At 29.0% G+C, this 14,575-nt stretch overlaps 1 protein-coding gene across 1 annotated transcript in view; it reads right to left on the reverse strand.

Moving 5' to 3' along the window:
• The window catches only part of dnajc15 (DnaJ (Hsp40) homolog, subfamily C, member 15), a 40,817-nt gene that overhangs the window by 13,461 nt on the left and 12,781 nt on the right, over positions 1-14,575 (reverse strand). The window contains exon 5 of the mRNA XM_073846265.1: positions 5,074-5,144. Within this exon, the coding sequence (XP_073702366.1) occupies positions 5,074-5,144 (71 nt within the window). The remainder of the gene's footprint in view (positions 1-5,073; positions 5,145-14,575) is intronic.

The following is a 14,575-nucleotide window of genomic DNA, read 5'->3' on the forward strand; positions in this document are numbered from 1 at the left end:
ATATATATATATATATATATATATATATATATATATATATATATATATATATATATATATATATATATAATATATATATATATATATATATATATATATATATATATATATATATATATATATCCTATTTGATATATCAAACATACAACTTTGAATAGAACATAGGATAAAAGTATGGTCACACTAGCAATATCTCAGTGAAATTTCATAAGCAAAAATTTCATGAGCAGTATATAGGCCTGTTGCGATTATAAATCTTGTGCTGAGAATGAACTGGCACACAGATAAGACTAGTATGATTTATTTCTTACTAGGAATTAAATATAATAATAATAAATATAATAAAATAGGCCTATTATAAAAAAACAGGCCCATATAGTGGCAGAAAATGTCACTGGGAAGAAAAAATTATTGTTGAATAAAGTAGTTATTTTGGTTTTCTTTGCACACAAAAAGTATTCTCGTAGCTTCATAACATTACGGTTGACACTGATGTTACATGGATTATTTTAACAATGTCCTTACGACCTTTCTGGGCCTTGAAGGTGGTAGTTACATTGTTTTCTATGGTTAGAATTCTCTCGAATTTCATAAAAAATATCTTAATTTGTGTTCCCAAGATGAACAAAGGTGTCACGGGTTTGGAATGACATAAGGGTGAGTAATTAATGACAGAATTTAAATTTTTGCTTGAACTATCTCTGTTGACCAATATAAAAAAGGACTTTTGACTCTTTCAGTATCAATAGCAAATACACCCAAAAAGCAAAAGGAAAGCAAACTGCATTCATCAAGTCATTTCTAGTGTAACAAACGGGATGGGTGCTTGCACACTATTATTAACAGCACTGTAATAAAGGATTTCTCAACAGAGCTGGAGGATGGGACAAATCTGGCACACTTTCTCTGCAGGACGTCCTCCCTGCAGTCAGAGGCCTTATCGCTCTACTACAGATAGAATCACAGAGACCATCGCTTATTTCACTCAGAGTATTAGTGGTCTAGAGGAGCAAACAAGGCCTGACACACACACACACACACACACACACACACACACACACACACACACACACACAGACGCACACACATATATGTCTATAAACAGCACCTCTGAGCGCTGTGAGAAATGCACCTGAAAGAGGGTAAGCCAGAGAAAGGCAAGGTGAGGCCATTAACCTTGAACAGAAAAACAGGGCGAGTACGGTGGCCAAGGAAAAATAAAGACTCCGGCTCACAGTGTTTAATAGGTGAAACCCTATGCTTAAAAAGACCACGGCACAAAAAAGCAAGTCTCCAGACAGTGATTTATAACCTGTGTCGTACAAATCCTTATCAGATCTAAATACATTTGTACCTGGTGTATTATCTCTACTGTGTGATATAAAGAATATTCGACATTTATTTACAGATTTTTCTTGTGATTTCGAATATTTTTTGGAAAAGGTTGCATTTATTAAAACACAGTAAAAACTGATATTTGGAAATATTATTACAATTCAAAATAATTCAGTGTCACAGGATCCTTCAGAAATCATTCTAATATGCTGATTTACTGCTCAAGAAACATTTTTTTATGTAAAAAAAAATGTGCTACTTATATATATATATATATATATATATATATATATAGATAATCCAAAGTACAGCAAAAAAACAGTACAATTTTGAAATATTTTTATTTAAAATAACTGTTTTCTATTTGAATACATTTTAAAAGTAATTTATTCCTGTGACCAAAGCAAAATTTTCTGCATCATTACTTCAGTCTTTAGTGTCACATGATCCTTCAGAAATCATTCTAATATGCTGATTTGCGGTTCAAGAAACTATTTATTATTATTATTATTAATATTTAAAACAGTTGAGTAAATTTTTTTTAGGATTATTTGATGAAAAGAAAGATCAAAAGATCAGCATTTATCTGAAATCAAATGCTTTTGTAACATTATACAACATACCGTTCAAAAGCTTGGAGTCAGTATAATTATTTTTGGGAAAGTAATTATAGAAATTAATACTTTTATGTAGCAAGGATGCTTTAAATTGATCAAACGTGATTATAAAGACATTTGTAATTTTACAAAAGATTTCTATTTCAGATAAATGCTGTTCTTCTCAACTTTCTAATCATTAAAGAAACCTGGAAAAAACATAATAATATAATAATAATAACAACAATAATAAATAATATGTGTGTGTGTGTGTGTGTGTGTGTGTGTGTGTGTGTGTGTGTGTGTGTGTGTATATATATATATATATATATATTTATTTTAGGGCTGTCAAATGATTAAAATTTTTAATCAGATTAATCAGACTTTTCAGTGGATTAATCATGATTAATCACTATTTGCAACGACACCTGAATCCTAACCATTTTTTTTTCTGAAATGCATACCAAAATATAAATAACAGGACACAGATACATAATTTTCACATTTTTCACATAATTTTCACATATTATGCCAGGGCCCGCATCGGGCCTGTTTTAGGCTACTCCTTATTTTTTATATTTTAGACATCCATCAATTATGTCGCGCTGGTGGAAACAACACGAGACTTTCGCTTTTACTTTCGACAACGGCTCGGATGGCGCAACTGGAAGAGATCCGCGTTCAATCGCACGCAGTAGGCTGAAACTTGCCACAAAATACCGGCAAAAATAAATAATAAATGTGTCGGGGAAAGAGTGAGGACATATCTGAATTATTTATTAATAAAGTGTATTCAATGTGAGTCAATGTGAGTCAATGTCGCAAAGATCCTGCAATCTCATTTTTGGACGCGCCTTGAGAGAGAAATTTATCGTTAAGGATTACGTATTAAACAAGTTTTTGTTTTCGATTTGTTTTATTTCGTTAAGTAATAATTTAAAACTTTCTATAGATATGTTTATCATGTCTGTGAGGCATGCATTTAGCTTTATTTTTGTAAGCACTCCTGTTCAAGAACGAGACGACAGAAAGCGCATCATTTTTGTTTTCTTTATTTTATAAAAACACTGCAACGTTTTTTGGTGTATTACTTTTTCCTTTGTGAGCAAATATGACGGATAATTTTAAATGCAAATGATTGAGCTGGTGCCTCGATGACCTGCAAAGCGGCTTTATGTATTTTCCACTCTCCACTCTGTCACTGTGTCAGTCACCGCTCTTTCGAGAATGAACCCAGCATAACTATGCAGATTTAATTCCCAAAACATAAGAAAAACGAAAGTTTCATACAAATTCTGAATGGATTATGGCATGGAAAGTGCAAAGCGCGCTCCCTTTATTATCACTAAAAGCGTCACAAATCTTAGTTCATAGAGATCTCACAACGTTCCGTTATAATCAATAAAGCTTTCTAAACTACACAATGAATCTTTTATTTACATCGCGTCTACACTTAGTCAGGAGATGAACAACGCTGGATTGTTTGCCAGGTCTTCAATTGGTTTGCTTTCGTTTGAGGTTATATAGCACCGTCTACCCCAGAAGAACCGGGCCTAAGCTTGGCTACTCCAGTTGCAGAGGGGCTGTCGGCCAGGCTTGTACTTGTTAACTGTACCATCATCATTCTTTTTATATTTGAATCCGTCCATAGGCTCACCTTGCTCCATCTCGCCTCTAGCTCCCCAACCATTTTCCTGACAAATAATTCGTCACTCTGCGCATGCGTGAAATGCGTTAAAAAATTTGACGTAATTAACAACAACAAAATAATTAACGCCGTTAACGCGTTATTTTTGACAGCCCTAATTTATTTATCTATTTATTTATTTATTTATTGAGCAGCAAATTAGAATATTCATAATTAAAGAAACTTGAAAAAACACACAATAATAATATTAATAATACTAATAATTATATATATATATATATATATATATTTTTTTTTTTTTTTTTTTTTTGCGCAGCAAATCAGCATATTAGAATGATTTCTGAAGTATTATGTCACTGGAGTAATGATACTAAAAATTCACTTTTGATATCAAAGAAATAAATTACATTTTAAAATATATTTAAATAGAAAACTGTTACTTTAAGTAGTAAACTGTTTTGCTGTACTTTGGATCAAATAAATGCAGGCTTGGTGAGCAGAAGAGACTTCTAAAAAAAAAATCCTACTGTTCAAAAACTTTTGACTGGATTTAAATATAAAGTGACATCATTATTTTACTATAAAAAATAATTTAAAAAAATGAGTAGTGTAATATTTATGTACACTGATCACTTTATTTTGGACAAAAATCTGACAAATACATATCACTACTTTAGTTAACATGAAAGTTGTGCTTGTTTAATGTACTGTGAATTTACATGAATTAACAATGAACAACTGTATTTTGATTATTAAAATGAAAGATTGATAAATACTATAATAAATGTTCCTGGTTTGTTCATGGTAGTTAATACATTAACTAATAGAACCTTATATTGTAAAGTGTTGCCATATATGATTAATTTAACTTTTTTTCTCATCTCATGAGAGCATTAAGATGTATTAATCTCTCATTAGTCTCTGATTTAAACTGATTTAAAAATTTGATTAGAGTTGGTAAGACTGATTTATTATTATGAATAATTTAAAACTATTATTAGCTGAATACATTTAAAACTGATGCGAACTGATTAAAACTGAATGATTAATGATGCATTCATTCTGTGTGGCATTTTTAAACGTTTTATTAAAACATCTGTAGGTAAATGTTGCCGTTAAATACTATGTTTTATTATTATTGATGAATTGCAAATGCGGTATACTTTTTATATACAGGAAAATGTAATTCTTACATTAAACATTTTAAATGTACAGCACTGGTTGAAGTGATGGTTCACTTGATTATGTCCTGCTTTGTGCGGTTCTGATGTACGGCTTATATTACAGAAGTCAGCATTTCAGGGTTGTGAGCGCTCTTTAAAGAGTGTGTTATGACAAATGACAAATGCTGTTCAAATCAATAATGTAATCAACACCCGTCTCTGCCGCTGTCTGCTCAGAAAATACATTGAGCTACGGCTGCATGTGGAGAGCTGAGTCAGAGAATTATTGATCAACACACAGCTATTCAACATGACAACCTGAACTACTGACCTTTATCTGGATGATTTAGGACCATGATCCTTCTGTGGGCTTCCCGTACCTTTGCCTTGCTGCTTGTCGGACTGCGCAAAACAAGAAAACAGGACATTTAGAAAAGGAGCACACCACCATCTAGTGGCTGCAGTCTGAACTGCTGCTGTAAGAATCTAATTACAAGCCTCCAGACTGATTTTTTTTAACTAGTCATCAGCATGTGTGGTCTGTCTCCAACACTGCACACATCAACTGGAAATACTGAATCTGTACATCCCCTGAAAATCCCCAATTTAGTGGGCAAAACAGGCAACAGAACTGAAAAAAAAAACAAGGTATTCGCCAACACTTACAGGCATTTTTAACTCAAAGCATTTGACAAAACGACAAAAAAAGAAACTGGCAAATGTTTTTATGCAATGTAAAATGTACATCTTAAAATGATTTATTAATTTACTGTTTGACTGCTTTATTTAACTACATAATAAAACATTAATTAAACATTTTTCTTTTCATTTTCACACTTTAACATTTGAAAATGACTGATTTAAACAGTTTAAATGTCATTTTTCATTTGAAATTTTTAATTAAATGAGGTTTTAAATTGATCAATGTAAAAAGTGATTTTATTTTTTTATGTTTGATTAATAAAATTAATAACTTATTTTTCCATTTTATTTTTAAACGTCTTTCCTAGTCTTCCATGTGTGACAACATTAACAGATATGCATCATGAATATTGACAAATCTAGTATTTATTTTAATGAGTTAATAAACTGAGACTAAAGGATGTTTTTTAAAGATGTAGTTTTTCTGGTGGTGCTTTATACTAATAGTATTTACTCATATTGCGTATATTACTTAATTAGAAAAATTACCTAAAAACGTCTTAATTTTGTTTGACACATACAAGCATCATTTCTGATGTTTCAACTTTAATCTCATAGTATTTCCACTTTATTCTTGAAGTATTTCGACTTTATTCTAGTAGTATTTCAACTTTACTCTCGTAGTATTTCTACTTTATTCTAGAAATATTTCGACTTTATTCTAGAAATATGTATTTTATTTTCGCAGTATTTCGACTATATTCTCGTAGTATTTCCACTTTATTCTCGTAGTGTTTCAACTTTATTCTAGAAATATTTAGTCTTTATTCTAGAAATATTTCAACTTTATTCTTGCAGTATTTCTATATTATTCTCGAAATATTTAGACTTTATACTCGTAGTACTTCCACTTTATTCTAGAAATATTTCGACTTTATTCTCGTAGTATTTCCACTTCATTCTCGAAATATTTTCACTTTATTCTCAAAATATTTAGACTTTATTCTAGAAATATGTTGATTTTATTCTCGCAGTATTTTGACTATATTCTCGTAGTATTTCCACTTTATTGTAAAAATATTTCGACTTTATTCTTGTAGTATTTTGACTTTAATCTCGTAGCATTTCCACTTTATTCTAGAAATATTTTCACTTTATTTTCGAAATATTTTGGCTTTTCTCGTAGTATTTCCACTTTATTCTAGAAATATTTAGACTTTATTCTATAAATATGTTGATTTTATTCTCGCAGTATTTCGACTATATTCTCGTAGTATTTCCACTTTATTCTCGTAGTATTTCACGTTTATTGTAGTAATATTTCGACTTTATTCTCAAAATATTTCGACTTTATTTTCGTAGTATTTCACGTTTATTGTAGTAATATTTCGACTTTATTCTCAAAATATTTCGACTTTATTTTCGTAGTATTTCCACTTTAATCTCATAGCATTTCGACTTTATTCTCGTAGCATTTCACTTTATTCTCGTAGCATTTCACTTTATTCTCGAAATATTTTCACTTTATTCTCAAAATATTTTGACTTTATTCTAGAAATATTTTGACTTTATTCTCATAGTATTTCAACTTTATTCTCGTAGTATTTCGACTTTATTATAGAAATATTGCAACTTTATTCTCATAGTATTTCGACTTTATATTCTACACAGGGCTCGAAATTAACTTTCTTACTTGGTAGCACTGGTGCTCCCAACTTCAAAAAATTAGGAGCACCAAAAATTTTTAGAAGCACCCAATTTCTTTTTAATAATGCAGGACAGGTGGTTTTAGGCCACTTGGCTTCACACTGTATCCTCACCGAAAGATAAATAAATTTCTTTCCAGCCTCCATCTGTCAGGGTTTAAATCTGAGTCATAGCTGAATAGGCAGAAGTGATGATTAAAAGATACATTAATGCTTACACAAAAGCGTTCAGTCCTGCAAACCCTCCTCTAAAGACTCAAATCATATGCAGGAGTGGGCGTCTGAGAGGGACCAGAAAAACTAATTAAAACACTGTGCGGCACGGATGATTCCAGAATGTGATGACGAATCCGTCAGGCTAAACTGCATTTATCGGAAGAGTCAGCATCTCCACCAGATATGTGTGGCATTTGCGAGACTAAACTGCGTGCTCAAACGCACAATCAAAAAACAAACACAAATGCAAAAAAATAAATAAATTAAATAGTGTAGGAAAAGGCTGACTTAATAAAAATGCAGCCAAAAATAGTGAAAAATTATTATGCTTTAAAATTAGTTTTCTAATTGAATACATTTTTAAAATGGAATTCATTTCTATAATGAAAAGCTGAATTTTCAGCATCTTTACTCCAGTCTTCAGTGTCACTTATTATTAGTGTTGTGCTAGTCAATATTTTTGTCCTTTCAGGAATATATATATTTCAAATTTATGTGAAATATTAATCTGTTGTAATATTATGATTGTATTTATTGCATCCTTTCTCACTAAAAGTATTAGTTTCTTTAAAAAGTAAATTTTTAGGTGAACTATGCCTTTAAAAAGCACTAATAACTAGACAAATTAGCTGAATTTACCATGTACGATGGGCACATTAAATAAATTGTAAGATTACGAGATTAAAGACAAACTACAAATAATTTTCTCGTAATTTTGACTTTATTCTCGAAACATTGCTAATTTATTCTCAAAATATTACGAGAAAAGTCAAAATACTATGAGAGAATAAAGTTGAATACTATTACTATTAGTATTACTACTACATACTATTAGTAGTATTTCAACTTTACACTCGTAGTATTTTGACTTTACTCTCGTAGTATTTTTCTCGTAGTATTTTGACTTTATTCTCATAATATTTTGACTTTATTCCCGTAGTATTTTGACTTTATTCTCATAACATTTAAACTTTATTCTTGCAGTAATTCCACATTATTCTCATAATATTTCAACTTTATTCTCGTAGTATTTCGACTTTACTCTCATAGTATTTCGACTTTACTCTGGTAGTATTTCAACCTTATTCTCTTAGTATTTCAACTTTATTCTCATAGTATTTCAACTTTATTCTCATAGTATTTCAACTTTATTCTTGTAGTATTTTTCATAGTATTTCAACTTTATTCTTGTACTATTTGATTTTACTCTCATAGTATTTTTCTTGTAGTATTTTGACTTTATTCTCATAATATTTTGACTTTATTCCTGTAGTATTTCGACTTTATTCTCATAATATTTTGACTTTATTCTCGCAGTATTTTGACTTTACTCTTGTAGTATTTTTCGCGTAGTATTTTGACTTTATTCTCATATTTTGACTTTATTCTCGCAGTATTTCGACTTTATTCTCGTAGTATTTCGACTTTATTCTCGTAGTATTTCGACTTTATTCTCATAATATTTTGACTTTATTCCTGTAGTATTTCGACTTTATTCTTGTAGTATTTTGACTTTATTCTCATAATATTTTGACTTTATTCCTGTAGTATTTTGACTTTACTCTTGTAGTATATTTCGCGTAGTATTTTGACTTTATTCTCGCAGTATTTCGACTTTATTCTCGTAGTATTTCGACTTTATTCTCATAATATTTTGACTTTATTCTCGAAACATTGCTAATTTATTCTCAAAATATTACGAGAAAAGTCAAAATACTATGAGAGAATAAAGTTGAATACTATTACTATTAGTATTACTACTACATACTATTAGTAGTATTTCGACTTTACACTCGTAGTATTTTGACTTTACTCTGGTAGTATTTTGACTTTACTCTCGTAGTATTTTTCTCGTAGTATTTTGACTTTATTCTCATAATATTTTGACTTTATTCCCGTAGTATTTTGACTTTATTCTCATAACATTTAAACTTTATTCTTGCAGTAATTCCACATTATTCTCATAATATTTCGACTTTATTCTCGTAGTATTTCGACTTTACTCTGGTAGTATTTCAACCTTATTCTCTTAGTATTTCAACTTTATTCTCATAGTATTTCAACTTTATTCTTGTAGTATTTTTCATAGTATTTCAACTTTATTCTTGTACTATTTGATTTTACTCTCATAGTATTTTTCTTGTAGTATTTTGACTTTATTCTCATAATATTTTGACTTTATTCCTGTAGTATTTCGACTTTATTCTCATAATATTTTGACTTTATTCTCGCAGTATTTCGACTTTATTCTCGTAGTATTTCGACTTTATTCTCGTAGTATTTCGACTTTATTCTCGTAGTATTTCGACTTTATTCTCGTAGTATTTCGACTTTATTCTCATAATATTTTGACTTTATTCTCGCAGTATTTCGACTTTATTCTCGCAGTATTTCGACTTTATTCTCGTAGTATTTCGACTTTATTCTCGTAGTATTTCGACTTTATTCTTGTAGTATTTTGACTTTATTCCTGTAGTATTTCGACTTTACTCTCATAGTATTTTTCTCGTAGTATTTTGACTTTATTCTCATAATATTTTGACTTTATTCCTGTAGTATTTCGACTTTACTCTCGTAGTATTTTTCTCGTAGTATTTTGACTTTATTCTCATAATATTTTGACTTTATTCCCGTAGTATTTTGACTTTATTCTCATAACATTTAAACTTTATTCTTGCAGTAATTCCACATTATTCTCATAATATTTCGACTTTATTCTCGTAGTATTTCGACTTTACTCTCATAGTATTTCGACTTTACTCTGGTAGTATTTTTCTAGTAGTATTTCAACCTTATTCTCTTAGTATTTCAACTTTATTCTCATAGTATTTCAACTTTATTCTTGTAGTATTTTTCATAGTATTTCAACTTTATTCTTGTACTATTTGATTTTACTCTCATAGTATTTTTCTTGTAGTATTTTGACTTTATTCTCATAATATTTTGACTTTATTCCTGTAGTATTTCGACTTTATTCTCATAATATTTTGACTTTATTCTCGCAGTATTTCGACTTTATTCTCGTAGTATTTCGACTTTATTCTCGTAGTATTTCGACTTTATTCTCGTAGTATTTCGACTTTATTCTCATAATATTTTGACTTTATTCTCGCAGTATTTCGACTTTATTCTCGCAGTATTTCGACTTTATTCTCGTAGTATTTCGACTTTATTCTCGTAGTATTTCGACTTTATTCTCATAATATTTTGACTTTATTCCTGTAGTATTTCGACTTTATTCTTGTAGTATTTTGACTTTATTCCTGTAGTATTTCGACTTTACTCTCATAGTATTTTTCTCGTAGTATTTTGACTTTATTCTCATAATATTTTGACTTTATTCCTGTAGTATTTCGACTTTACTCTCGTAGTATTTTTCTCGTAGTATTTTGACTTTATTCTCATAATATTTTGACTTTATTCCCGTAGTATTTTGACTTTATTCTCATAACATTTAAACTTTATTCTTGCAGTAATTCCACATTATTCTCATAATATTTCGACTTTATTCTCGTAGTATTTCGACTTTACTCTCATAGTATTTCGACTTTACTCTGGTAGTATTTTTCTAGTAGTATTTCAACCTTATTCTCTTAGTATTTCAACTTTATTCTCATAGTATTTCAACTTTATTATTGTAGTATTTTTCATAGTATTTCAACTTTATTCTTGTACTATTTGATTTTACTCTCATAGTATTTTTCTTGTAGTATTTTGACTTTATTCTCATAATATTTTGACTTTATTCCTGTAGTATTTCGACTTTATTCTCATAATATTTTGACTTTATTCTCGCAGTATTTCGACTTTATTCTCGTAGTATTTCGACTTTATTCTCGTAGTATTTCGACTTTATTCTCGTAGTATTTCGACTTTATTCTCATAATATTTTGACTTTATTCCTGTAGTATTTTGACTTTATTCTTGTAGTATTTTGACTTTATTCCTGTAGTATTTCGACTTTACTCTCGTAGTATTTTTCTCGTAGTATTTTGACTTTATTCTCATAATATTTTGACTTTATTCCTGTAGTATTTCGACTTTACTCTCGTAGTATTTTTCTCGTAGTATTTTGACTTTATTCTCATAATATTTTGACTTTATTCCCGTAGTATTTTGACTTTATTCTCATAACATTTAAACTTTATTCTTGCAGTAATTCCACATTATTCTCATAATATTTCGACTTTATTCTCGTAGTATTTCGACTTTACTCTCATAGTATTTCGACTTTACTCTGGTAGTATTTTTCTAGTAGTATTTCAACCTTATTCTCTTAGTATTTCAACTTTATTCTCATAGTATTTCAACTTTATTATTGTAGTATTTTTCATAGTATTTCAACTTTATTCTTGTACTATTTGATTTTACTCTCATAGTATTTTTCTTGTAGTATTTTTACTTTACTCTTGTAGTATTTTTCGCGTAGTATTTTGACTTTATTCTCGCAGTATTTCGACTTTATTCTCGTAGTATTTCGACTTTATTCTCATAATATTTTGACTTTATTCTCGAAACATTGCTAATTTATTCTCAAAATATTACGAGAAAAGTCAAAATACTATGAGAGAATAAAGTTGAATACTATTACTATTAGTATTACTACTACATACTATTAGTAGTATTTCGACTTTACACTCGTAGTATTTTGACTTTACTCTCGTAGTATTTTTCTCGTAGTATGTTGACTTTATTCTCATAATATTTTGACTTTATTCCCGTAGTATTTTGACTTTATTCTCATAACATTTAAACTTTATTCTTGCAGTAATTCCACTTTATTCTCATAATATTTCGACTTTATTCTCGCAGTATTTTGACTTTATTCTCATAATATTTCGACTTTATTCTCGCAGTATTTTGACTTTATTCTCATAATATTTCGACTTTATTCTCGTAGTATTTTGACTTTATTCTCATAATATTTCGACTTTATTCTTGCAGTAATTCCACATTATTCTCATAATATTTTGACTTTATTCCCGTAGTATTTTGACTTTATTCTCATAACATTTAAACTTTATTCTTGCAGTAATTCCACATTATTCTCATAATATTTCGACTTTATTCTCGTAGTATTTCGACTTTACTCTCGTAGTATTTCGACTTTACTCTCATAGTATTTCGACTTTACTCTCATAGTATTTCGACTTTACTCTCATAGTATTTCGACTTTACTCTCATAGTATTTCGACTTTACTCTCATAGTATTTCGACTTTACTCTCATAGTATTTCGACTTTACTCTCATAGTATTTCGACTTTACTCTCATAGTATTTCGACTTTACTCTCATAGTATTTCGACTTTACTCTCATAGTATTTCGACTTTACTCTCATAGTATTTCGACTTTACTCTCATAGTATTTCGACTTTACTCTCATAGTATTTCGACTTTACTCTGGTAGTATTTTTCTAGTAGTATTTCAACCTTACTCTCTTAGTATTTCAACTTTATTCTCATAGTATTTCAACTTTATTCTTGTAGTATTTTTCATAGTATTTCAACTTTATTCTTGTACTATTTGATTTTACTCTCATAGTATTTTTCTTGTAGTATTTTGACTTTCTTCCTGTAGTATTTCGACTTTATTCTTGTAGTATTTCCACTTTATTCTCATAATATTTTGACTTTATTCTCGCAGTATTTTGACTTTACTCTTGTAGTATTTTTCGCGTAGTATTTTGACTTTATTCCAGTAGTATTTTGACTTTATTCTCATAACATTTAAACTTTATTCTTGCAGTAATTCCACATTATTCTCATAATATTTCGACTTTATTCTCGTAGTATTTCGACTTTACTCTCATAGTATTTCGACTTTACTCTGGTAGTATTTTTCTAGTAGTATTTCAACCTTATTCTCTTAGTATTTCAACTTTATTCTCATAGTATTTCAACTTTATTCTTGTAGTATTTTTCATAGTATTTCAACTTTATTCTTGTACTATTTGATTTTACTCTCATAGTATTTTTCTTGTAGTATTTTGACTTGATTCTCATAATATTTTGACTTTATTCCCGTAGTATTTTGACTTTATTCTCATAATATTTTGACTTTATTCCCGTAGTATTTTGACTTTATTCTCATAACATTTAAACTTTATTCTTGCAGTAATTCCACATTATTCTCATAATATTTCGACTTTATTCTCGTAGTATTTCGACTTTACTCTCATAGTATTTCGACTTTACTCTGGTAGTATTTCAACCTTATTCTCTTAGTATTTCAACTTTATTCTCATAGTATTTCAACTTTATTCTTGTACTATTTGATTTTACTCTCATAGTATTTTTCTTGTAGTATTTGACTTGATTCTCATAATATTTTGACTTTATTCCTGTAGTATTTCGACTTTATTCTTGTAGTATTTCGACTTTATTCTTGTAGTATTTCTACTTTATTCTCATAATATTTTGACTTTATTCTCGCAGTATTTTGACTTTACTCTCGTAGTATTTTTCGCGTAGTATTTTGACTTTATTCTCATAATATTTTGACTTTATTCCCGTAGTATTTTGACTTTATTCTCTTAACATTTAAACTTTATTCTTGCAGTAATTCCACTTTATTCTCATAATATTTCGACTTTATTCTCGTAGTATTTCAACTTTACTCTCATAGTATTTTGACTTTACTCATAGTATTTCGACTTTACTCTGGTAGTATTTTTCTAGTAGTATTTCAACCTTATTCTCTTAGTATTTCAACTTTATTCTCATAGTATTTCAACTTTATTCTTGTAGTATTTTTCATAGTATTTCAACTTTATTCTCGTAGTATTTGACTTTACTCTCATAGTATTTTTCTTGTAGTATTTCCACTTTATTCTCATAATATTTTGACTTTATTCTCGTAGTATTTCGACTTTACTCTCGAAGTATTTCGACTTTATTCTCGTATTTTTCTCGTAGCATTTCGACTTTATTCTCGTAGTATTTCCACTTTATTCTCATAATATTTTGACTTTATTCTCGTAGTATTTCGACTTTACTCTCGTAGCATTTCAACTTTATTCTTGTAGTTTTTTCGTAGTATTTCGACTTTACTCTTGTAGTATTTTTCTTGTAGCATTTTGACTTTATTCTCATAATATTTTGACTTTATTCCCGTAGTATTTCGACTTTATTCTCGTTGTATTTCCACTTTATTCTTGTATTTTTCTCATAGTATTTCCACTTTATTTTCATAATATTTTGACTTTATTCTTGTAGTATTTCAACTTTACTCTTAAAGTATTTCAACTTTACTGTTGAAGTACTTCGACTT

The sequence above is a fragment of the Garra rufa genome, chromosome 8, assembly GCF_049309525.1.
Source record: "Garra rufa chromosome 8, GarRuf1.0, whole genome shotgun sequence".
NCBI classification, from domain to species: Eukaryota; Metazoa; Chordata; class Actinopteri; order Cypriniformes; family Cyprinidae; genus Garra; species Garra rufa.